This window comes from Lepisosteus platostomus, chromosome 3 (genome assembly GCF_059453375.1).
Source record: "Lepisosteus platostomus isolate fLepPlt1 chromosome 3, fLepPlt1.hap1, whole genome shotgun sequence".
Classification (NCBI taxonomy): Eukaryota; Metazoa; Chordata; class Actinopteri; order Semionotiformes; family Lepisosteidae; genus Lepisosteus; species Lepisosteus platostomus.
The window spans coordinates 70,345,998-70,372,575 of NC_142613.1; the positions used below are offsets into that span (position 1 = coordinate 70,345,998).

The window sequence follows — 26,578 nt, forward strand, 5'->3', positions numbered from 1 at the left end:
CAAAGAAAAATGATTACTAGATGTTTGAGCCACAATATGTCTGAGGTTAACCTTTGAAGTGATCTGAGCACATTCCTTGCACATTCCATAAAGGTGCTTCAGTAACAAATGTTTCATTCTCCTATGAGAATTGATAAGGTCCTTAATGGAGATCCTCACCTTGGTTTTGTGAAGATATTACTTATTATATAAACAACATTCCAGGGTAGGTCAAGGTTCAGAAGCTGCTGCTCTAGGGTCACTTGACCAGTTACAGGAAGACAATTGGTCTGGCGAGGCTTCCTGTGTCAATCAGAGGATGTCTACTGACGAAAGGGCAGAGGGCAGAATCTCTCTGCCATTCACGAGAGGGAGAAAGACGGACCATGGATAAAAGGAGCTTGTCAGTTTTGTGGACATTTCTTTGAAATGCTCAAATGGAGAAGAGTCTCAGTGGGGATGTGAGAACTCTGTTTGGAAGAATTTTGAGAAGAGACCCAAGGGAGACTATTTTGTGAACTGTTTATATGGCAGTAAGCAGTTTAGCTACTCAGCTAGGATAGACAGGGAGCTCAGGCTTTTGTTTTGGTGTTTGGTTTTATGCTTTTTTAATTCCCCACACTATAAACAAATTGCACTGGTACCTTGAACCTTACAGATGTGACTGTTGGCCAGGGCCCACCTACAGTATTTGGCCAGGGGCGGAGCGGTGGCTCTGTGGCTAGGGATCTGCGCTTGTGGCTGGAAGGTTGCCGGTTACAAATCCCGCGGCCGGCAGAGGAGTCCTACTCCATTGGGCTCCTGAGCAAGGCCCTTAACCTTAGTTGCTCTAGGGGCGCTGTACAATGGCTGACCCTGCGCTCTGACCCCAAGCTTCTCTCCTTGTCTGTCCGCCTGTGTGTCTCATGGAGAGCAAGCTGGGGCATGCAAAAAGACTAGTTCCTAATGCAAGAAATTGTATATGGCCAATAAAGTGATCTTATCTTATTTTTTAAAGCTCCCGTTATGATGCGCCCAATGCGTTATCCATCCATCCGTTTTCTAACTATTTACTCCTGGTGAGGGTCGCGGTGGTAACAGGCTGAGCAAGGCAGAACGGACTTCCCTTTCCCCAGCAACAGTCTCCAGCTCCTCCTGGGGGATTCCCAGGACTCCCAGGCCAGCTGAGAGATATGATCCCTCCAGCGTGTCCTGTGTCCCTTCCCAGCGGGTCATGCCTGGTACGTCTCCAGTGGGAGCATCCCTGCCAGGTGCCTGAACCACCTCTAATGGCAGCCTTTTGGTCCAGAGGGGAAACAACTGTGTTCCACGGTCCTCCCTGAGGTCTGCGTTACTTCAGACGCCGCTCCAATCCGCTGGTCAATCTCACTATCCCCTCTACCTTCACTAATGGACAAGATCTTGAGGTTCAACTCTGCCACTTGGCGCAGCCGTCCCTCCCCCCCGCCCCATGAGAACCACGAGCTCAGGTCTGGAGGTGCTGACCCTAGTCCCAACCATGTCATGCACAGCTGCGACTCTTTCAGAGTGCGCTGGAGATCAGTCAGATGGTGCAACGAGGACAGCATCATCTGCAAATCATCACATTACCAAATACATTTAATGAGCATTTCTAAATCTTTTGACCTGACGAAGGCTCTACAGCAAACATGCTTTTAATTCTTTCTACTTTTCAGCATGGAATTAACCTTTGCTCTTTGGTTTTTATACAAAGTTTTATTGATGGATCTGTAAAAGCAGATTGCCCTAGAGATGAATATCTGCTCTGCCCCTGCCACGACTTGATCTGGGTTGATAGTGTGGCCAGAGCTACAGTGTGCCACTCTGCACACAGTGGCATATTCCGCGGTGTCACCAGCCCGGGGATCAACATCACTTCCGTAACATGCTAACTGCACTGAGCCCTGTTGCTTTCTCTCCCTCTAAACTCCTCCTTCATCTCTGCAAGCTCAGTGACCGATAGACATCTTGTAAAATCCGGGTCACGGCACCTTATGTACTGTAAAACACGTAGCACTGCTTTGTCCCTGCCCCTGCTGGGATTTGATCGTGATCACCTGCTGGCTCAGAGCAAACATAACACCACTGCTGAGACAGTGGCAAACACTGGTGTGCCAAGAGACTAGGTCCTTTATTACGGTAGAATTCTACAGTACTCTAGTGACAAGTGTAGCTGTTCTCTCTCCTTGCAGGGATCCAACCGCGATCACTTACAGACTCAGAGTGCATTCAACGCCACCACGAATATAACACTGAACGCCACTGCAGCACATGAACAGGTCCGCTGCCACAGAGAATTCCACACTGTCGAGGTTAAAAGGCGATACGTTTCTTTGTGTAACATGCTGTTAATCTGCCTTCAGTAAGGCCTTCTTTAGCTCGTGGGCATTGAAGATCACAAGGTTAAATGTTATAGAACAGGAGAGGTATGAAACCTAACTGACATCTAAATTCTGGACATCTAGGCAAAAGACCAACAGGTCCAAGAAATATAATTCTACAGATGCTAACGTACATAGAGAGTCTGCAGTAAATATGAAAGCAGAGGGTTGTTAAAATTTAAATATAGGGTTAGACATATCTATTTACATTGGTACAGACTAAATTTCCAGTATAGCCCATAGATATACTGTAAATGATAGATAAATAATTCAATCATTTAAGAAATAGACCCCGGATATCATAAATAAAAGATGACACAGGAACCTTCCAAGAAAATTATTTGAAACCTCTAGTCTAAACATAGAAGGTGCCATCTGTTACATGAAACATTAAACCATGCCTTACTGGGAGCAGCAGAGGTGTTAAAACTGATGTTCTGGCAGACAGGCAGTTAGGTGGGTGTCTGACCAGGGACACCTGTCAGGGTTATGGTGTCTTTTAAGAGCACAGAGTCGCTATGAATTATGGGACTGAATATTAATTAGTCCATTTTTATATGCTCATTTCCACTACAGAGATTTTATCAAATAAGGTCAACTGGCAATCCAACATGAAAAAGTCAATATTAATAACTACATCTGTTTTCATTTGTATTTTGTGCTCTGCTTTGGCTCTAGGTTGCAATTTTAAAGGATTCATAAATATGCAAATGCATCTTTCTCAAAAACAACAGTCAACTGCATCACTCATATGTCGTTAAACATCAGCAGAACGCTCTTATTACTGTCACTACCAGCTTCTCAGTGAGTGTTCATGTGGAACTTCTGGAATAGCACTCACTGAGACAATGCAAACTGGTTCAGAGGTGACACAAAATGTTCCATTGACGTCTGTGAATAGCAGCTCGCTTGATTGTACACTATAGCAGTGTATTTTTCAATGCTTCACTTCAAATACAAGGAATTGTGCTGTCATTTTCTTCTAGTACTTCAACATAATTTTGTGTTTCATTTGTCAGTGACTACAGTATCGCAGACAGAATTGGCTGTTATTACACAGCTGGAGACAATATCATTACCACGTAGTTAGTTTTCAAGAGTCTGTAAAGAATGGGGCCTTCTTGTGTCTCATCTGAGCTAACAACCTCACATACCACTTATAGTCTTCTGCTGTGGAATTATATATCCTTACCAAAGGAAGTCCAGCGTGCGACATCCCTGAGATGTGTGAAACCAGGTGAAAGCATTTTCACCCTTAGTACAGAACAGTTTGTATTAGATTTATTTATTTTTTCACTGATGTTTTCTCAGTTAGAGATAGTGTAGCATAGTGGGTAAGTCTTGGTCCTCCTAATGGGTGGGCTGTGGGTTTGATTCCGCACTGCAGACACTGCTGTTGTACCTTGAACAAAGTGCTTTACCCCAGTTGCTCCTGTTTAACCAGCTGATGGTCTGGTGTCCCATCCTGGGGGGGGAGGAACCATGTGCTCTCTGGTTCTCTTAAAGCCACAGAAATCAGTTCTGGCCGATTGTCTCATGGATATGGCAATAACATACTGTATACTTAATGTGTAAAACTGGATGTTTAAGGAAGTATTTATTTTACTTTTTTTGGTGTCATATAACATACTCTAAGTTCAGTGGCAGAGTGGTTAGTGCTGGGACCCTGAGTTCTATTCCGGACCTGGGGTGCTGTCTGTGCGCAATCTGTATGTTCTCCCTGTGTTTACTTGGGTTTCCTCCTACAGTTCAGAGACATACTGGTAGGTTAAATGGTTTCTGGGGAAATTAATCCTGGATGCGAGTGTGTGCGTGTCTGTGTTTGTGTCTGTGTGTCTGCCCTGCGATGGACTGGCGTCCTGTCCAGGATATACTCTGCCTTGTGCCCGTTACTTGCTGGGATATGCAAGATATCACCTTTTCTGTATTAAGCACTTGGGTATGATGAAGGAGCATCTATCCCAGGTGCATCAAAGCACTTTGAAAAGCAATGATAAAAATAGTAGCACTTACATTGCACAGCCATCACGGACCACTGGAAGACTGCTCAGAGGGACAAGCCCCCACGATGACAGTTTTATTAATTTCACCAAGGGTTAAAACCACAGTCTCTTCTGATATTAATTCTGATATAATAAGACCAAGCATATACCATCTGACAGACTGATCTCAATATTGCCAAACAAATCTAACCTTAGTGTTATCCTGGAGGAATCACTAATGGGCTTTGTGAAACAGCCTTCTGCCACCCCCTCGGGATCAGAAGGAAAACCATGCCCCTATACCAGACGCACAGCAATGGTAAGGGGCAACTATACGCTGGCCAGAACACCAGTCTGTGGCAGGGCACATCTACTTGCAAGTACACAGCAACAGTTTAGAGTCCCCATTTAAGTCAGTTTGTCTTTGGGAGGAAACTCCTGGTGAAGACCCATAAGAACACAAGGGGAAGGTGAACCACTCAGATGGTGCTCAAGCCTGGAATTGAATATAGAATCCAAAGAGCTGTGAGGCTGCATGTCAAACCATCACACCACTGTGCTGCCTTTAATGAAATATACTTTAATGTATGGAAGTATACATTAAAAGTCTATTTTTATAGTGCATGAGAAGTCCAGTAACTTTGATCCAGATGCAAATAAAAACAGATATAAAATGAAATAAGAATAATAAATTACTCACTGAACACCAGTAAACATAAAATAAAGAAAGAAAAGAAGGTTGTAGTACACAACTGGGTAATAGTATACAATATTGCCCCTCTGAGAATGGACATGAATGCAATATCTTTGCTTTACTGTTTTCAAAGTGTAACATGAAAGAAAGAATATGAACTCACTGAAAAGACAATTGGGTAGAAAAATCAAGATGTAGTTTTATCCTCCCAGGAACATTTATCCTTCCACCAGCTAGTAACATTTGCTAGTATTACAGAAAGGCATCAATTTCACTTATACAAGCAATTTAAAACGTTTTACTGCATTCCCACATATGGGAAGTAATATTCAACATTCTACATTCCACCAATAGAGTGCTCTCCTGTGGCTAAAGCACATCTTTAAACTGCTATTTAGGCTAATATTTCAAAACAAGCAACCTAAACTATGACATAAAAAAAACAATCAAAGTTCTGCTCTTGCAGCTTTCAATGTGTAAAAAGCATCTCTTTGATATGGTGTATATATGATTTTGCTTCTTACAAGAGCCCATATCATTCACATCCTTCCTCCAGCTCCAACGCAAGTCTGTGCTTCACAAAGACTCCAAGACCTTGATTTGTGTGAACAAAAGAAGCTCTTGAGGGTCCAACTTCCTCGGGATTTACATTCGTCTCCACTTCTCAAAGAATAGGTTGTAATAAATCTTTTGGATTTGCAAACAAAAATAAAAATTATGACAATCCCCAAGGCGTCAGTGTTTAACAAAATTTCACTCACCAATTTACGTGATGTGAAAATTACAACTGCCATTCACTATGGGACACAAACATCACTGCAATTAGATCAGCAAGGAAATGTCAGCCAGAGGCTTAAATCAACTATACCTTCTCACTCTGACTCCTCCATATGGAACAGGCGCTCGCTAAAAGCACAGAAAAATCTTCAAGTGCCTTGCTATTTACGTGTGCACTAAATCTGCACACTGGACAGCTCATTTTGGTGAGCTGACTTTCTAAACATATGAACGGCTTTCACCAAATCTGCTGTGTAGATTTTGTGATAGAACAGAACCTCAAAAGATACTGCTTAATAAACCACTTTCTCTTTATAAGGCTGAAAACTACATAACCAGCACAACTTTCACATGCTGGTAATGCTGGTTTTATCTAAATCTGCTGAACTTAAGGGGCAGGCAGTTTAGAATGCCACATGAACACTTTCATTTGTCAGACTTTTGTCCAGCTTCGGGAAAGATTCAAGGCCAAGGACATCTTTCGAGTTACCTTAATTGCACTGCCTATTCATTAGTCAAGAGGGTCTAAAGAATAGGGCATACTCCCTTAATCCTTTGTGAACAGTTAGTACACTCAAGAGCCAGAGAAACCGGGGCAGCAGTGGACCTAGCATTAGGTTAAAATGACGTCAACTCCCCAGGTTCCAAATATTTTATGCAGTATGTATGAGGAAACAAGTAGCTCCCACATAATCCAATCAGAAACACATCAGTGCACCAAGGGGTCATTGTGATCAAGTTGCAATGCTGAAACTCCTAAACAGGATTATAAACATTAGGTATTTTGAGATGAGAAGGAATAATAATTTTAACAATTTTAAATATGAAATTTGGCTTCAGAAGTAGATTAAAGAGCCTCTTCGAAATGTGAAATGTTAGTATCCACAATTAGCCCTGTCTCAGGAAGGTGGATGCTGCTATCACTTTTAAACTCCAGGGCTGGGGATCAAAGGACTCTACCACCACTGGGTAATCCTTGACAAAAATGACAATTTGAAGTTTATGTATTTTTTTCACAAATTGAAATGTAGTTTGCTTTGAAATAAAAAAAAACCATTTGCCCTTGTCCTTGTCTGTAATATCTATGTCACAAAAGACAATGATCAGCCTCATTGGGGTTATCAACAAGATAAGCCAAGATGACAAGCAGGTGTGTCTCCAACTGCTGTTTAATTAGTGCGTATGTTATATCCTGGAGCAACAGTAATGATTGTATAACCCCAGACACATTCCCTTTTGTGCTAACAATTTGGGATCATTGAACTTATCCTCTTTACAATTAAATGCACAATAAGAGAAAAAGAGCATTTAAATTCACTGTTGTAGTGATGCCATATTTAATTGTATATCTGTGCTAGTTCAAGGTGTGATTGCGGTCAAAAGCTCATCTAAATCTTGCTCTACTACTACTGCTTTTGAACTTACAGTAGACAGACTGACCACCTCTTATTCAAAATTAAAGAACTGTAACTTTGGCAGCTTTATTGTGCCCATCTCAATTGCATATGTCTGCAGAAGGCTGCTCCATGTAGTGATATGCATTTATACATCATGCAATACCTTCAGACGCCCTGGAGGTAAAGGGTTTCGTTTTCTAATTAATAATGACATCAAACATGCTGCCAGGTTGAACCTAAAAGACTTATTTCAGTAGGAACAGTGAATGCAAGTTGTCACACTGGACCTATTAGCCCCTAATCCCACTGAAATGCTGTGGGATGCACTTCATGGGAGTGGAAAAGAGCAACCAGCACAAACATGCTCCTGGAGATGCTTCTCAGGGAACAAGAAGGGACCTGTGTCAGGGTGCGCTGGCTGCAAAGAGGCAAGAGGAGGTTAATTCTACGCTAAAGAGGAGAAGGAAGAGACAAAGTTTCAGCAGTTGAGCCTTGTTCAAGTGTTTCACCTCTTCTTGTTCACTAGAACTGATCATTGCGATCAACAGCTCCGGTTGTCAGATTCTGTGCTGCTGCCAGAAGTATATTCGGAAATATTTACCATCAGAAGAGTTTGTAGCCAGAATGCAAGAAAGATAATATTGTTTGGATTTTGGTGGGGTTAGTTTTTAAAATTTCATATAGGAATACTTTCTGCAAATTCTTTAATACATGGCATATCATCAGTAATTATTATATTGCAATTCTCAGCAGATGTAATGATACAATGTAGTTTTGAAATTAATGCCACAGCATTAACCTATATTTTAATAGAATCTGGGATAGATAACAGAATAAATTAACGTTTTCTTCTTTCTTCAAATAATTTCTCATTAAATGGAAACACTAGAAATTGATTCCTATTTTGTACATAGTGAATATTTTTTAATTCGAGGTTCAGAGATAACAGATTCACAGTAGCTATCTTATCACATCGCGTGCTAAGACGTTATTAGAGAGTATAAAATTAGCCGAACAATAACATAAGAATCCACTTCATGGCAAAGATGTTGCTTGTCGTAACAAAGCACTAGAGATAGGAGACATTTTTCAGAGAGTATATGCTTGCTTTCAGTTTCTGTTCCCATAAATCTTCACTTCTGTTGGGCAATTTTAAAGGCCTTCTAAGTTTACAAAAGCTATCAGGAAACCTCATTCATATGCAATTACTATTTTATTGTTATTTATAGGCTATTGAGAAAAATGGTGACAGTTCTGAAGCAAATTGCATAGTAGTGTGCCAAAACGCTGTGTTTTGGACTGGTTACATGCACCATTAAGCCCTTTAAAATGGGCTCCACCCACCATGAACTGAAAACAAGCCTGGCTTTCTGACAATCAATAGGCACCACTTACAAGAAACAATGGTCTGTCGAGCCCCACTAGTTTTCTCATCAATGAAAATCAAACATGAATGAATCCAAGTGACAGCAGTGTTTTACTTTAATACCAACAAAATCCCCTGGATATTAGCCAGGGCTTCACTGTTTTTCAAACAGGTGCTACTGGCTTTCTACAAGCAGGTTTGTTGGAAACAGCTGAAGCTGTATTCGCCTCAGACAATTGGAAAACACACGTGTTTGTTTTGCCAAAGCTAAAGCCAGACACAATATTCATTGTGTAACCTACAGTACCCAGTCCTGTCCATTTCCGAGTGTGGTCAAAAACCAGCACCTTCATTTACAACGAGAGAACAGACCAAATCTGATGCCTAAGGACCAGATATAGGACGCGTGCTTGGAATGAAAGAGTTAGGAAAAGTGTATTATAGTGGAAATATCTGGAAATGGTGGCTTGGAGAATTAATTCTGCAGAATTTTTCAGCTCATAAACTGCAAGGCATACTGTAAGGCCCTATTTGAAAAGAAGTTTGATAGATATAATGGGCTTGTAGTTAGCCATTCAAACACGCATGTGAAATCAGTCATCTTCACCCCAAAAGTGAAAGGAAAATACAATAAATTATATCAAAGCAAATATTCTTAATTAGGACAAAGTAAGGACACGGTCCCAGACAGGTAAAGTTATTGTCTTCCACTAGGTGTCATGAAAGCCCACAGTCCAGTACACTATTATCAGTGGCTTTGTCACTTTAGGATGAATATTTAAGGCCTAGAAAAGTCTTCCTCTATAATATAAAGCAGACTGAAGCCTAACCTGGGCACTTTTTCTCAACTGTAAATCAAGATTTTTTTCTCAGTTTTGAGACTGCTTTTGTAAGAGTCAATATTATGCTGAGTAATTTTAAGATGCAACATTTTAAATCAGAAGAAAGCTCAAAGCACTCAGATCAGTAGAAGATTAAATTTTTCAACAAGGAATTCAAGACATGTTTTTCTATGCAGCAATGGTAAAGCCAGGAAGTACTTAATACAATGTTGAACATTTTAATCTGGACTGGTTAAGATAAGATAGAATGGCAGATCAATAGTTCCATTATGATAGCAGGCTTCTGAGAGCTTGTTTTCTTAGACCATATGTGCTTGTTTTATCACAGTTTAGCAGATACCATGCCATCCCATGACTTAATTTTGGTACATTTCAGGGTCTGCTGTGTTTTTCTAAGGGACAGAAATGGTCCCTAAGAAATACTAAAGAAAGAACCTTTGAAAATCTCTAAATGGGGTTTTTAAGCACTTTCAACAGATACAATTCCATTAAATGTCTAGTTTGTGATTTTTGGCATTTTATCAGCTCATATCAGAAGATGAGACCATGAACCAAGATACAGTAAGTAGCATGTTTTTTCTCTTTTTATTTTTTGCTCAATTCCAAAAAAAGTGGAAGATTTATACAGCAATGCATCTACTAGAGCAATCTGAGAACAGTAACTTGCCCAAGTGTATAAAATCAATGTCCTATCTGGTATTTGAACCCATGAACCAGAGTCTTGAGCTGTAAAAACCGCTCCACACTTCTGCCTAATCATGTTCTTTTTATGTCTCTTTACCCATTAACATGTAATAACTGATTAGCATTGCTATTTCTACATTCAACACTTAGGCAGCCAGAAAACAGTCATGCATGTTACAACCAGATGATCTGCAGTCTCAACATTCAGAGTCACGGATATTTAGCCACGAATGCACATCACTCGGATATTCCACTTCTGATCTCAATTTTAATAACTGCCAAAGAGTGTCTGGGAGAACACAAACTGGCGTGGACCTGCTACGAGTACCTAGAGCTTTTGGAGTTTATTATTGCATAGTTCATGGACATATCCATTGCTATAATTAAAAATAGAAGTTTGAGACCATCCCAGAAGTGGTCTTCCTCACAAGACAGTACAACAGTTGAATAATATCAAGCGGACAGTAGCTGAAGACTTGCTCTAAAGTGTATGAAACAAATACACAGATATGACTGTTTTGTTAACTGCGCATTTATGATGGAAATGGGTTTACAAAGAGTGTGAGAAACAATCATTGCAGTTCACTGAACATTTGTAACCACCTGTTATTTTCCTTACATGAGCCCCTCAGGAGTGGTGGTGTCCACTTGTGGAGGGAGGAGGCTGCCGCCCTCTCACGGGGGGAGCCGAGAGCACCCTCATGCCCACGCTGTGCCCTCTCTTCAAGAAGTCTGCTATAGCTGGCTGAAGATGCTCCATACACTATACTCACACAGACCCTCGGAGAAAAAAAAAGTCCGAGAGAGTCAAAAAGAGATGTAACCCTTGTGCCGGCTTCACACTACACGACTTTTCCTAGGACTTTCGGTCGTAGCCTTCATATACGTAATCGTAAAGAAATCACAGCGAGTCCTAGAGAGTCGCACCGCGCGCCCGTTACCGTCAGTTGTGTAGTGTGACACCCCCAGCGTTGCCGTCAGTTGTGTAGTGTGACACCCCCAGCAACTCAGTCATAGCGCTCTTAACAGCCCCTACGACTCTCTGAGACTCGCTGCGATAAAATCAAACAGGTTTGAGCCCTCAACTGGAAGTACAATGCATACAATGCAGTTGCAAGGAAAGAAGGAAAGCGAGTGTTTTGGGCCGCGCAAAACACAGGCTCGTCGAACTTCGGAGCCAGCACAGATGTCTGTTCCATGTTTCGCCTTTGTTGTTTGTTTACTTTCGTGCGGCGCTCCTCCTCCGTGTGCTCCACGTGGATTGGCTGCCAAAATGTGGCGACCTTGCGGTACTTCACGGCTCGTGATACGAGATTAGGAGCCGTGATGAAAAGTCGGGAGCGAATCGTGTAATTAGTCACCCCCTGCGATTCCTAGTCAGATAATTCGACACCCTCCAGGACAGAAAAGGCAGCGAGATTCAGCAACCGCAGTCGTTAAATTTGACATGCTCTCCGACTAGAAGTCGTGTCGAGTCCTGTAGTGTGACAAACGCTTTAGACTTTTCATGCTAGATTTCAAGTTCTGGAGGTTCTGAAAACTACAGCCTTAATAACTAATTAGGCAGAGTAATTGCATTTAGTGCCAATATAAAACATATACACCTGGAAGAGAAAACTTAATTTATAAGTTGGAATGGGTTATGTGTGAGAGATAAGACGCACTAAATTGGACTTTTTAGATTTAATATTAGCTATAATAGCAAACAATATTGTGCCATAATGGAAATATAGTACAGCTGGGAACCATAAGTCCAACAGAGAAATGTCTACTCAATAATGGCAAGTACAGTAGCCATAGAGTTTTATTCTTAGCAGTCTGTTTTTCATTCATGCCTTTGAATTTCCACTCATTCTTCACATTGCATCTGCTCGCATTTCTAGCTGCCTTCAAAACGGTCTTTAATAACAAGCAATTGTCCTTATTTCACGAGAGACAGAGTTCAGATATTGCAAGGGTTTTCAGTCTACTCATCTATTGCCAGTATCCTTTATGACAGCTTAAAAAGAGCACTAAATAAATACACATTTATATATTTTTATATATAACATATGGTGAAGGAAATGACAGAAGACTTCACTGAAGACTACCAATCAGACAATTCAATGTCTGCAGCCACACAGCCTACATTGTCAGTTCTCAGTTTAAAGAAAACCTTGCACAGCTTCAAAGATCTTTTCAAAGCCTTAATCCTAATAGGTCGTGGTTTGTTCTGTCACATCAAAAAGGAAAAAGGAGGTATAGCAAAATAATGTGCAAGGGCTGGCAGAGATTCTTAAGGGAAGATTGGCAGAGGATTTACTGTGCAGGGGGACAAAAATGTGAAATATCAGCCACAGAATGCATGTTGTAATAGATAGGAAATAGGCCTTCTCAAACATCATGAAAAGCTGACATTTCCAAAAGTTTGTCATGAGCAATCCCTTGTCCAGGAATGAAAGACAGGAGAGGTATATCCATAAATATTTCATGGTACAAAATAACATCTTAAAAAGAATCAAAACTAGAAAGAGCTAACTAAAGTTATAAAACATATATTAACTCTGCATAAGGATGAGAAAAACAAACCAGCAGCCATATCACCCTGCAACTCACAACTGGCAACCCACTGAAGCTAAGCAGGTGTGAGCCTGGTCAGTACCTGGATGGGAGACCTCCTGGGAAAAACTAAGGTTGCTGCTGGAAGAGGTGTTAGTGGGGCCAGCGGGGGGGCGCTCATCCTGTGGTCCATGTGGGTCCTAATGCCCCAGTATAGTGACGGGGACACTATACTGCAAACAGGCGCCGTCCTTCGGATGAGATGTAAAACCGAGGTCCTGACTCTCTGTGGTCATTAAAAATCCCAGGGCGCTTCTCGAAAAGAGTAGGGGTGTAACCCCGGTGTCCTGGCCAAATTTCCAATTGGCCCTTACTAATCATGGCCTCCTAATAATCCCCCTCTATGAATTGGCTACATTACTCTGCTCTCCTCCCCACTGATAGCTGATGTGTGGTGAGCGTTCTGGCGCACTATGGCTGCCGTCGCATCATCCAGGTGGATGCTGCACATTGGTGGTGGTGGAGGGGAGTCCCCATTACCTGTAAAGCGCTTTGAGTGGAGTGTCCAGAAAAGCGCTATATAAGTGTAAGCAATTATTATTATTATAAATGTGTTTTGCATTTGCACATACTGTAGGTTGTACACTGTGTAATGGTTTTCTTATGCCATGAAATTGTTGTTTAAATCCGATTCTTTTTTCCTGTTGTAACCTAAAAACCTATGATTTTGTGGACCTTTCTTCTGATTCTGAGTTCAAATAATGTGTATTCCTTATTTTCATTTTTATCAGGTTACCTTTCCTCAATATTTCCATCATTTATTTCTCATCGTTGGAAGTGCTGTTGACAATGGGTGTAAACATGCATATCAGACAAGTTATATAACAAAACAAATAATAGAGGATGTAACTCAAATGTATAACTAAATGTTAATCTTTGGTGATCATAATTAAAATTATACTACAGACAGAAATCACTATATACCCATCAAAAAGGACTATTGTTTACAATCATTGTACTGTATGTGTTACATTGTAATTGGTCCATTACATTCTCATTGCTGGTAGAGCTTATTTTTTTAAAGCAGAGCTGGAATCCGCCAGCTACTGTACATTTGAAAATCTGTTTAATTGCAGTCATCAGACATTATGTAACAGCAATTTCTATATCAGAAGGGGATATATTGAGAATCTAAAACCCTGTGAAAATTAATACGTTGCAATTTCCACCATGTCCACCACAAACACTACTAATGTGAAACTCTGAATTTCTTTTGAATATCTCCTCTTGAAGATACGGTGGATCAATGTTTAGCATTATTACCTCGTATTACTGGGACTCTGGGTTCAATTTAAGACCTGGGGGTGCTCTCTGCGTGGCATTTACATGTTCTGCTGGTGTTCCTGTGGGTTTCCTCTGGGTGCCTCAGTTTCCCCCCCGCAGTCCGAAAACATACTGTACCTGTAGGTAAATTGGCTTCTTGGAAATTCTGGGTGTATGGGTCGGTGTGTTTGCTCTGAGAAGTAAAAGCATCCCCTCCAGGGTATAGCCTGCCTGGAGCCAGTTGCTCGCTGGAATAGACTTTGTCTTGGCCTGGATCACCTACTGTAGTTTTCATCCAAATCACAAAGCCCTCAACAGTGTAAGCTTGCACAGAAAGACAACTGGAAACACTGATTTCAGATACCATGGGGCTACAAATCCTTTTGAAGTTCCAGTTCTCAATGTTCTACTGAAGTGACTTCAGGTATATATATATGTGTGTGACAATTTGATCTGGTATATACAGTACACTACAGTGTGAAATGAAGCTCTTGTAAGAGCTAACAGGACCTGCAGTGTGCCACTTCAGAAACAAAGTGGCACTGAACAACATGTTCTGAAAATGGACGAAAAACCATAGCACTTACCTGGAAGTGCACTTTTAGAAAGAGAAAACAGGCTTCAGTGTTCCTGTCTACGTTGATGTGTGCCCCTTACCTTATTTCCACTCTGGAATCTGTGAATCAAATGTATGTTTAGCTACTGGGAAATGGCCATGCATGCTTACAAGCTCAAGAGGAGATTGGGATCACTTTATAATATGATTATAATTATAGCACTTAATATGTTATCTATACAATATTCATAGATCTTCAATAATTACCTATGGAACATTACTAAGGATACAATATGTAGAGTATTTGTGTGTTACAACAACATGATATTAACATGTGTGGATAGTGATTAAGGACAGCACATTGGCACAGTGGTCAGTATTGCTGACTCACGGCACTGGGGCACTGGGTTCAATTCCAGACCTGCAATGCTATCTGTGTGGGGTTTTGTATGATCTCCCCATGTTCACATTCGTTTCCTCCAAAAGTCCAAAGACATACTGGCTTATGGTATGATTTTAAGAAACTGTTCAGCAGCACCCTGAATTTTTAAAAATAGTGTTCCCATTTTGAGGCTTTGTCTATATGTCTTTGTATATTTCAGAAAAATATATGGAGAAAGCACTAGATTTCCCCAAAGCTCTGAATGGAAATGAAACAAGATGACTGTTAACAAAACCAATGAAATACTATAAAAATACAATGTCACCAACCTTCCTTTATCTGCAAGTATAATTATAATGATTTAATGTTTCAATAATTATTTAATGTTTATTAATGTAATGATTAATGCATTCATTCATGTATCTTTTATTGTATGGTAAGATAATTGTAATTCCTCACAGTGTCAGCTACATTAGTTTATGACTGAAAATATACCGGTACATTTGGCTTATCTGTTCTTCTACAAGAGTCTGACTACCAGTGTCATAAGTCCCAGGTCTGCAATATGTAAGTGACTGTTTTCTGTGATGTGACCTCAATCCAGTTCTTTTCACGGGTTGAAAGGTCATCTGATACATCAGCTTTTCCACAGTGCAAACAGTGAAAGTGTGTGAGAGCCCAGGATCCTTTGCAACACGCATAAAGTAAATATTGTTGTCAGACTGTGTCAGTCTTTAACTGCAGTTCTGCCATCGACTGTCTTCATGGCCTGGTCCACATCTTCAACAAAGCCATGTCCCTGAATGTGCTGGGGGAAATCCAAACTCTACCAGTCCCCAAGGTGCCATTTCAATAGGGTCAATTTAGAGATTACTCGCTTATTGTATCTGGAATCTCTACTACAACTCCACAGATTACTTAACTGTCATTGACTACAATAGCAAAAGCAAAAAAAAATGCAAATTCCCTTTGTTACTTCTTCATAGAGGCCCTATGATATTCATAAGTTCTCTCAGAAAACATTCAAGAAACATTTATGAATTTAATGTTACTATAACAAACCAAAAGAGTATTTCATTGGCATGTTACTGTAACCTTTAAAAACGTGAAGAATTAAACTGGCCATAGTAAATTAAATGGACATAATAATGCTGCTTAAAAACAAAGCATATCTTTGCCTTTGTTATGATTACAAATTTATAGGAGAACAAATTTCAAATCTTTTTAAGATCTTCGTGAGAAACTTAAAACAAAAAACTAACTGTTGATAAATTCTTCACCACTGTACTATTTTTCCTCAGTCTATGTCTCTCCTGCACATTGACCTGGTACAATTAACTGACATAAAGATTTGGCCCATGAACCTTCAGCACAGAAGTGGCTCATTAATTAGTTACCCATGGGAACCCTGCCATTGATTTTCTGTCAGCAAGAAACCACAATACACTGTGCTGTTTGTTTTCGAGTCGAAGGCCAGGAAACAATTAATAACTGTGAGAAAACATTTTGGCAATATATGTGATGAAGAAAAGCTCTTTTTAAAAAAGCTAAAGCAAACTATCATTCAATGGATTGGAGGCCTAAGACTGTGAGAAAGTCCAGTTTACAATGGAAACAAGCTGATAATGTGTAACACTTTTGTGTCTTCTGTTCAAAGTGATAAGTCCACTGTAGAAATTACACAAAAGGCAGGTAAAAAGCTCCCTTTGACCTCAATAGCAATCCCAAGAAGAATTAATTTACCTGGCACTATACCCTCCGAGAAGCAATGATCGCTTGTTATTTTGAGTCCTGGAGGATTTATCTTGGTGTTCTGTGCGCGACGTATAACCCCGTGTGAGAAGCAAACATGGGAGAGATTCTAGCTAATGATCCTGCAGCTTGGAGTCAATAACGATGACTTCCAACATGAAAGCTACATGCTTTCAGCTATAATCATAAACACGGTTTCCACTGGTAAAAGAAAAGGCGTGCACAAAAAAACTTAACAGCTCTCAGCCACCAGAGGCAAGCAAATGCAACAAACAGCCACACGCATTCTAACTGAAAGAGAGAAAAAGTCCTAAGTACAGTGGTACCTACTGATGTCTGACCTGTGTCAAACACAGGGATAACAGACAGTCACACGTGGCACAGAACACGGGCCGCATAGGAGAACATAAAGACATGGTCAGCAGCTCTAGATACATAATGGCTGTATTTGCAGAGTCAATATACCCAGAATTCTCAAGTGGCATATCTTTCCCATTGTCTCTGCAGACTGTGATCACTGCTCAAGAATATAGCAACAGAACTATGGCAGGCATTGTAATTACTGCAGTACATACTGGATATACTTCCAAAATTGTACAACTGAGAGGAGGCCATTTGGCCCATGTGCATTTGGGTGTCAGTAGTTTAGTGATCCAAGGATGATGATCCAGCTGTTCTGGAATACTACCAGTGAATCTGCTTCAATGACATGGCTGAGTAGTTTGTTGCTGACCCCCACAACTCTTTGTGTAAAGAGTGCTTCAGCCTTAAACCTATAGTCTCCTCCAATCAAGAGTAAAGAGAATCAGTTTCAACACATTCAGAATTTGTCTGTGTACAGTAGTTAAACCTACTCAAACGTGAAGGTGAAGAAAGAAGTTGTAATAATACTGAATATAAAATTAAATATCACGTTATTTACACATTTTTGCTTTCAGTTGCATACTATATAGTGATGTTGAATATTAATTCATTTTGAATAATCGCTCATTTACAATTGGCAGCGATACAGGGAAGCGACTTAGTTGTTTAAACACTAAGTCACTTCCTCAGGTAAGGAATGACTGGACTCACATGATTCAACCTACGGAATGTCAAGCCTGGAGAAAACAGAGAAAGAAACATACAGGAAAAAAGCAATACGCTCCACTTATCAAGTGAACAAAGACTTTGTGCCACCAGTACGGGAGAGGCTCAAGTAAGCCAGCGCACTGTCACTCACACTGTGGGCTGTTCATAACCAGCAATTTCAGACCTAGAGAGATGTCAAACCCAAAAACAGCACGTCAATGACGGGCCATGAACTACGAGATCACAAATCGTGACATCTCACCGAGCCTGACACATTATCACGCTCCATTTTGTAATGATTTTCCTAATTCCAGTACCACTGCATCAGGGGGTTCAACTGATAGAAGTCCGATTGACAGCCAGTTTGCAGGCTACTTGAGCACTTAGGGTCCGTGCTCACCAATGCTCATCATCACAACGGAATGAAGCAGTGAGAACAACACTTCAAGTGGACAAACCGATCCTGATGGGCATTACAGACCAATCCATAGGAAGGTCCAAGCCTGATGGTCAGGGCACGAGTGTCTAATCACTACAGAGCTCCACTTGTAGTAATTGTTGGTGGCCTGATTGCATGATACTCCACTGATCAATTCCTGGAATCACACTTGTGTCCCTTGCTGTGGACTCATCTCAATGTGACCTCATTCTTGCTAAATAATGTTATCAGTGCGAGAAACTCAAAGCTCTGATAATGTGATGTACAGTATACTGTGGATGTTCTATTTGAACTCTTATGGGTTGAGCTAGGATGACAGGTGACATCCCAGGCTCAGAAACCAGTGTACAGGTAGACATTTGACCTGGCTCTGTAAGAGCAATGGGGCAGGATCCCACAAGACAGCACCTGCTATCATGTGCAAAGCATGTTAAAGTAAGTTGTCACAGGTGTACAACAAGTATGGCTCCCAATTGAGGCCACACACACAACTAGCCTTTAACTTTCACAGCAGACCTCCTGTTGATTAACCCAAATATTAATCAGCACATTGAATTCCTGACGTCATGTCTGTTCATTACAATGCCAGCGTACAGTACCTGCTACAAATGTGACTGACACTTTTTTCATGATAGCTTTGTGAATTTGCTGCAGCTATAAATCATGAGTTACTTTTGATATTCAGTATAAATTATATATAGCCCTGAAATTCATGCCTGTTTTTTTTTAGCAAGGCTCCTTTTTGTTATCGATATAATGGACAAAGCAGCATGGGCATGCAGCAAATCTGTATTTTTTGAAATGACAACATTTAATTTCAAAGTAAGCTCTGACAAACCCCAGGGCTTAGAAAGTGGCCTCAGAAGTTCAGCATGAAAAAGACGAGAGCCCTTGCTGTTGTAAAAACCTCCTAGCCAACGTTCTCTGTCATTTTTAATGGCCTGTGTGTGCAAAAAATTCAAGTTGTGCAACTTTTTTCCCCAGCGACAAATTTGTGCACACTAATTTGAGTGCATGTAAAATTGTAAACCTGAAATTATTTTTTGTTAAAAGTCATTCTCATAGAAGCACAGAGATCCCAAAGACCGGGACAGCAATTCAACGAGCCCAGTCATAGAGACTGAGTGCTAAGCGAGCATAACCAGTGAGGTACGAGACTACGAGAGCATAGGTACTAATTATTATATGTATAATATAATAATATTATTATTATATTATTATAAGTAGCAATCATAATGCACACAGCCAAGCTGGACCTCTCGCGGCCAGTCTCATGTGGTCAATTTAGCAATTTTTCAATTGACAACCGTGTTTGTTTTATTATTATCAGATTTTTTTTAAGTTCATTTTTTGTGCGCAGTTCAATTTCCTATGTGCGCTGATTTCGTAACCTGTGTGCGCGCACACGCGCACAGCTTAGAGGGAACATTGCTCCTAGCCCTTCCACTCGTGGGCTGAATAAAGCTCTGTCATTTCCCATCTCTCTTCTTCTCCAACACTGTTTCAAGGGAAGTTCAGTAGACTCACATCACTCACACACAAATCACATTTGTTCATCACTTCCACACCAACATTGTCATTGGTTGACTCTCATTCTTAGAGCTTGAATTTGATGTACACTTTAATCTTTAATTAAAAAATAAAATGTAAATATATCTATTTCATTTGCATTGCATCCTCATTGAAACTGTAGGACAATATGTAATTCTGCATACAGTATATGAAAAGGGAACCAGCTTTGTTCTTTTACTTTTTATAATATGCACTTTATAAACTCCTTAATGCATGGAGATTTGTGTGTAAGAATGAATTGAAATAACTGTGATTGGCTTCAATAAGGGGACAGATCCGTTTTGCCTTTGAAGAGAGAGAGAGGAAGCTGCAGCAAATTTAAGACGAGGACTCAAATTATTGACCCATGGAAGTGCACATTGAAGTACAGTATTGAGGTTCAAGCGCTTTTCTCTTTTAAATGAGAATTATTGTCATGTTGCATGTCTGCTGATCTTTTCAAACAGGCCACAGACTGATGTAGGTTTAAATCCAAGAGTTCTGTGCTGCTATTGAATGATAATGTGTATCTTATCTGAATGAATTCATTATTCTACATCTTTACAAAATCAGAAGCCATTCTGTGGCTGGTGAAAAGATGCAAAATACCTATTTGAAAGGTAATTTTCAATTTAAGTTTCCATAATTAAAATGATAGAATTTCAGTTAAATATCTCTGCGTCAGTGGATTAGGGATTTAAAATACAGACCTATGCTGTACATCCAATTAAACATATAATTTTTTACTAATTTACTCAAATATGACTTACGTTAGTGGTTTAATTATATGTACCTCTTATTTTACCTTGTCCCTACAAATCATCTATTGAGATACGAAATGATTTGGGGACAGTTTTGTTCACTGGCATTCCAAGATTCCGAACATTTACTGATGGAAAAAAAGAATCACAACACCTCCTCCTCCTCCACACCCTGGCCCTCCCGTCTGCGTGGAACAGACTGCAGAGTGACTCATTTGTAAAACGGACCTGATGCCACTGCGGACCAGTCCATCGCAGCCTCTGTCTGGCCCAAGCCAGGTAGTTGTGATGTCTAGGAGGTGCGAGTGTAACGATTCTTTGGGTTTCCACCCTTGCCAATCCTGCCCTGCCAGTTCGTCCCTCACTGTCTGGGCGCGAACCCGGGTCTCCGGTGTCACGCAACAGGGAACTTGCTGGCTGAGCTAAAGGAGACCTCCCCCAGCCCAGGTGGCTGAGATCCCTGTTATTCGCAGGGGTGTATGCGTTACATGGGCAGAGGGCCTCTGACAGGTCGCCTTGCTCTAAGGCCAGCAGCATGGAGCCTCACTGTCCTGTCACCAATGCGGGCATTGTGTGACAGCAGTAGGGGTGGCAGATCTGAAACGCTCTCTCAGATGGACCAGTCTGATGTGTCGGTCCTGCTCTGGTGTGGTCACTTGAGGGCTTTGTCGGTCAGGGGCATCTCGGGTATCGCCATTCAAAAATTTTATTACGAGTAAAACCCGCTGTTTATGCACACAGAATGTACGAGTTGTGTGCTAGCTAGCTAGACTGTTTCACATGACCCTAGGCAAGAGAGTCGGCAGTCTGTAAACAGCCTACCAGTTGACCGGGGCTTCGCTGTTGCATGTTTCTATGAGTGGTCCTTTTGTGAGTGTTTTGTAACACGATCGCAATGGAGAGGTTTTTAAATATGAGTAAAAAACGTGGTGGACATGGAGCCTAGTTCTAAAAAGAAACGGACATGCAAATACAGAAAGTATGACGGTGGCTTCTTGAATTTCGGTTTCACTTGCACAATTGTGGACACTGAAGAATGTCCTCAGTGTGTTGTCTGCCTTAAAGTGTTGGCTGCTGCGAGCATGCTCCCCAGTAAATTGAAACGTCATATGGAAACTGTTCACAGTAGTTTGATAAGTAAGCCTCATATTTTTTGTGCAAGTTTAAAGAATGAACCGTAAGATGCTTTTTCTAACTAAACTTCAGTCCGCAGTTCTTTTTTCATCATACAAAGTAGCGTACCGAGTAGCACAATGCAAAAAAACTCATACTGTTGGAGTACCAAAGAATAAGCAACAGAGCTCTGTGAATTCTGCTTCCCTGTGCAATTTCCTGCCTTTGTGAAACTGGGTTTTCAGCACTTGTGGTGATCAAATCCAAGTTCAGACAGAGAGTCGATGTTGAGATGCCATTTAAAATTTCATTGCCATTTAAAAAATACTACCCAGTATTTTTGGTGAATTCTGTTAACATAATTTATTAATCAAGCCCACCTACCCATTAGGAGGCACAAACAAAAAGACACTGTATTTCTCCCCCCCCTTTTTAAAAAACATTGATGCTAGATTTTTACGTTTTTATTTAGTCATTTAATTTGCATTTTACAAGGATGCTGACCAATTCTTTAATCTCTTCAATTTTCTTTGCACATTCAAATACATTTCAACAATTCTTATTTTTTTTATATTTCAAATAGTTTTTGTCTCAGGTTATCATTAACCTGAAGTGGCCCGCTACACAGTTTCAAAATTTTATGTGGCCCTTGGGACAAAAAAAAGTTTGCCCACCCATGCTCTAGTCCCTATACACATGTGATGCAGCCTTCCTCCTCAAACATGGGATTTACAGGTGTCCATCACGACGACACCTGGTGGCCTTAGTATTTAGGAAAAATGAGTTCCACATTAACCGAATTAAGACGTTTAATTGCTAAATACGAGAAAAAAGGCAATTCAAAAAAGCCGTTTAAAGAAACACACCGAATCGTTCTGTGTTTGAGATTTGCACAAAGTACTCCGTGAAACTAACAATCCAGGTTGCTATTTTAACCAGTTTATGTTTAACAATAAATTTAACAATATTTTTGTTTGTTAAATATGTGGAGGCAGCCCTACAGCGAACACACAGACGACACCTGGTGGTATCCTACAACAAAATAAGGTTTTACTTCAATCTTTTCTTCTGTACAGTTGTGAAAAACATTTTGATTTTTTTTATCCGACATATACTGTACGTAATGCTTTCTGGATAAAAAAAAACACTTAGCGTTTGATTGATACATTTGTGTTTAATTAAAATACCTATTTAGAAAGTTATCAAAATGTATGCACTTACCATTTTTCATAAATTAAATGCGTTTCGTTTTTTCTCTTAGTTGTAGCCAAGTGCAGATTCCAGATCAAAGGTCAAGTTTCATGTTTTCCAAACACAGAAGGAGGTAGGACAAACGGTGAGTGGCGTTTCTAAACGAGGCTCTTTCTTTTGTTAATAAAATTTTGGGCGTTTGAAAGCCAAGTGCTGTTTTAAGCCACATTTATTACTACAGAGAAAGGAGGACCCTTTTTTTTATTTTAACAGCTTTATCCCAAACTGACTCGAAAAGTTGACAGCTGTTTTGAAATCATATTTATAATACGACATGCATCGCTTTCAGTTAATCATACACACATAGATTTACAAGCACATTCCCGTCAGCAATGCATAATGTCAATATCAAATGCATATGCTTATTTGCTTTGATTAGCAATTAAGAAAAGTGTGGTAACAAGTCTTCTGAGGTGCCCTTGGGGGTAATAACAACAACTATCAGTTATTTCAAAATATCTGGGTTAATCATTTACTAGCCTGAGAAACAAACACTTTTGTGTGTTTGTAGATCTATACATTTGGTTTTTATCTCCAAAACCCCGATAAATTAGTGTTCATTCTCGGATACTGTAGGTCACATGTATCACATGAAAGTGAATATCATTCCAACAAGTATATTCCCCAACACAGTGGTCATATTTCACTCGTTCGTAAAAGTGTCTCAAATTAACACTTTAAAAACATATCCAAAGACATTTAGTCTTTCCCTCTTATCTGTGTATGTGACGTGTTCTTACCGTTTCATCTTCTTTTCGTGTTTTTTTATCTTTGTGAGACTGAATTCTTACACCAGAACGACAATAATACATTCGTCTTCAAGCGTCTTTGAAAATGAGATGTTAACTCTTACAGAAAGCTATCCTGATAACCTGCTTTATTTAAATATTTCCTAAAGATTTAAACATATATATTTTTAAAAAGTGCAATCAGAATCTAAGTGTCTCTATTCAAAATATGCTTCAATTAATAATCGTGCCGATGTTGTCCTCTGTGCCTCAATATGCTTTAATTGGTGCAATATTGGCTTTTAATGGTACTTATATATACAAAAAGAAAAGCCATAACCATACAAGGAGAGAAGTCAAGTATTCCCAAGCTCTTTATAAGAACAATTTAGAATAGACGAGTGCTTTTCAAACCTTGGATAGAATTTGCCAGTTTTTCTCGGAAATGCTTGCATTTCTTGTTATATGCTTCCACCTTAAGGCTAGTACGTGAACTGCAGGTTTAGACGTAAATATCCACAATTTGAAAACCTTACGTTTGAGATTCATTTCTAATTTGTGGTTTTATTATCGTATAGGTCTGCCTTATTTCTTTTTATTGCCTTAGATACCTCACATGTTCAACATGTTCAAAATAGCTTTAAGATCTGTAGTTGAACCGAATATTAATGAAAGATTAAGAAATATAACAATCATGTGTTTACCGTAAAATCAATTATTTTCACGGGACATCATGTGAGAACTTCGTTAATTATGGCTTGATAAGTTTGCCTCTCAGAGAACTAAAAAAAATCCTAATTATTTTACATAATTAGTGTATATTTGTATGCTGTAACATATAACTGTTTCCTGATTTTAAAACAATTAAAATCAAAACTATTCATCTAAATTTGACAGAGAAGGGAAAAAGAGTGGGAAAAAATCGTCCTGTAGAGAATCCATCACCATTGAAGTAATGATTTGGTATCAATCACTTTTAGTAATTTAAAGATTTTAGATCTACAAACATTATGTACACGTGCATTTTCAGGTATTTTTGGTTCTCTGTTGGAGTTTTACATTCAGCCTGTTAAGCACGGCAGTACATACAATATTGGTATCACCGGTTAACCCACAAAGCAAAGAAAAAAGCCCCCAAAAAAACAGTTCTTGTATCCTGTGGTATGAATATACTGGTCTTTTTCATTAGTCCTGCACACAGAAAGCTGAAGGCGCAGGTAAAAGGGGTTGAGATTAAAGCGGGCCCAGTTGTGTTCTAAGTGTTAAGATCCACGATCCTGTGTCTCAGCAGTGGTGAACAATAATGTGCACTTCAGGGACAGGTTTCCAAAGAGAATATGGTAACAATGGTTAATTGGGTATACCGCTAATGAAATACCCAAAATCGCATCTCACCATGTGTGACTTATTTGTTCATCTTCTTGCACATCACGATAATAGTCTCATCAGGACTTTCCCAACCATACAAACCCCTTTTTAGGCTGGAAGCAGTGTCCACTTCACACAAATGAGGTGCACATCCTTCAGCTGGCAAGGCTGAGACCAAATTGATCATTGATTTCATTCATTTCTATTAACCTTTTCACACATTGCTTCGCCATTCATTTGAGCATCTATTCAGCTCAGAAATGGTAAACCTTGAAATAAGAAAATACTCTCTAAAAGCACATTGTCCTTTCGAACAGATAGTGCTTCTTGTCATCAGTGACCTCCATGAGGAGTTTGTTGTACTCGTGAAGATAAAGGCCTACACTCCATCTGATGCTCAAATGTTGACCTTTCACCTCTGAAGACAATGTTAAAATGCTGTGTTCTGCTTTTTCATAAGCAAAATGTGAGGTTACAGTATATGAAGTTACAAAGGGAAGAGAACCGGTTGGATATGTGGTGAGCTATTGCAGTTTCTTCTAACACAATAAAATCTTTAATCACACATTTGTTTTTACTGTGAAGCGCTTATTGTCGCTGCACTTTATTCAGAATATCATTGTTATACTTGCGAATTGGCGTTTTCATGTGACGACATTGCAAGTGAATAAGATATTGACTATTCTGTGGTATATACAGTATATAAACTAAGGTGATGTTATATAATTGCCATGTTCTGTTACTAATACATAAACTGAAACTAAAGCAAGATAATTAACCGTATTTAATCATTATTGATAATATTTGTAACCAAAGTAAACTAACGATAATAAATGCAACAGCAAGAAAGACATGGGGTGGAACCACTACTGAAAAGAAGCTCAAAATTTCTGTGACTGCTTATCTTGCACAACCAAAAAGAAACCTTCAAACGAGAATAACGCTGTGAATTAACATTGGAAAAAAAAACATTGTGAGGAAAATTTAGAGGCTTTATTTGATTTTCTAGAAGATCAAAATGCCATGGTTGAATCTGTCCATGCCATGAAAGGCAAATTGAATTTCACACTGTTTATTCTGTTTTGTAATTGAATTTCACACTCTTTGTGTTGTTCACAAGTGTGATATTCAGTATGCTGTTTAGATGAGTCATGGTTTTCACTTCAGGTAAAGTGTTTGGTGTTGTGTTTGTGTTTTTTTTTCAAATGTAAGTCATGCAAGTGCATTTGAATTATGTAATACATGTTGAATTACATATGAAAATGGCAAAAAAAGGTTTAAGTAGCAGCATCCTGTTTTAACCATTGTGACCCTTTGGCACCAATCATAAACATGAATATAAACCGCACCAATCACGTTTACAAGGGCTCCATGAGATCTTTGTAGCTCACAGTCTGAAAACAGGACCTCTTGATTCAGACTTGATGTTTCATCTGAGTAGTTTAACATCTGCCTGACATTCTAGGAAATTGAAGTTTCTGGTGTGCGGGGGAAAGTGCGCCATCTGGTGGCATTAAAAAATGATTTACCCAGAACCCTCACTTTCAGATGCAGCACATGCAGATTTAAATTTAAAATAATGCCTAGTCTAGGTCACTTATGGGTGATTTTGGATAGTAACCGTACATTCCAGAGGGCTTTGT

General features: G+C 39.7%; 1 protein-coding gene across 1 annotated transcript in view; it reads right to left on the reverse strand.

Annotated features, from left to right (window-relative positions):
• LOC148675379 (uncharacterized) overlaps positions 1-23,217 on the reverse strand; it is a 48,400-nt gene extending 25,183 nt beyond the window's left edge. Inside the window, exon 1 of the mRNA XM_088626645.1 lies at positions 22,810-23,217. Coding sequence (XP_088482771.1) covers positions 22,810-22,812 — 3 coding nt within the window. The 5' untranslated portion in view covers positions 22,813-23,217. The remainder of the gene's footprint in view (positions 1-22,809) is intronic.
• Between the last annotated feature and the right edge of the window lie 3,361 nt (positions 23,218-26,578).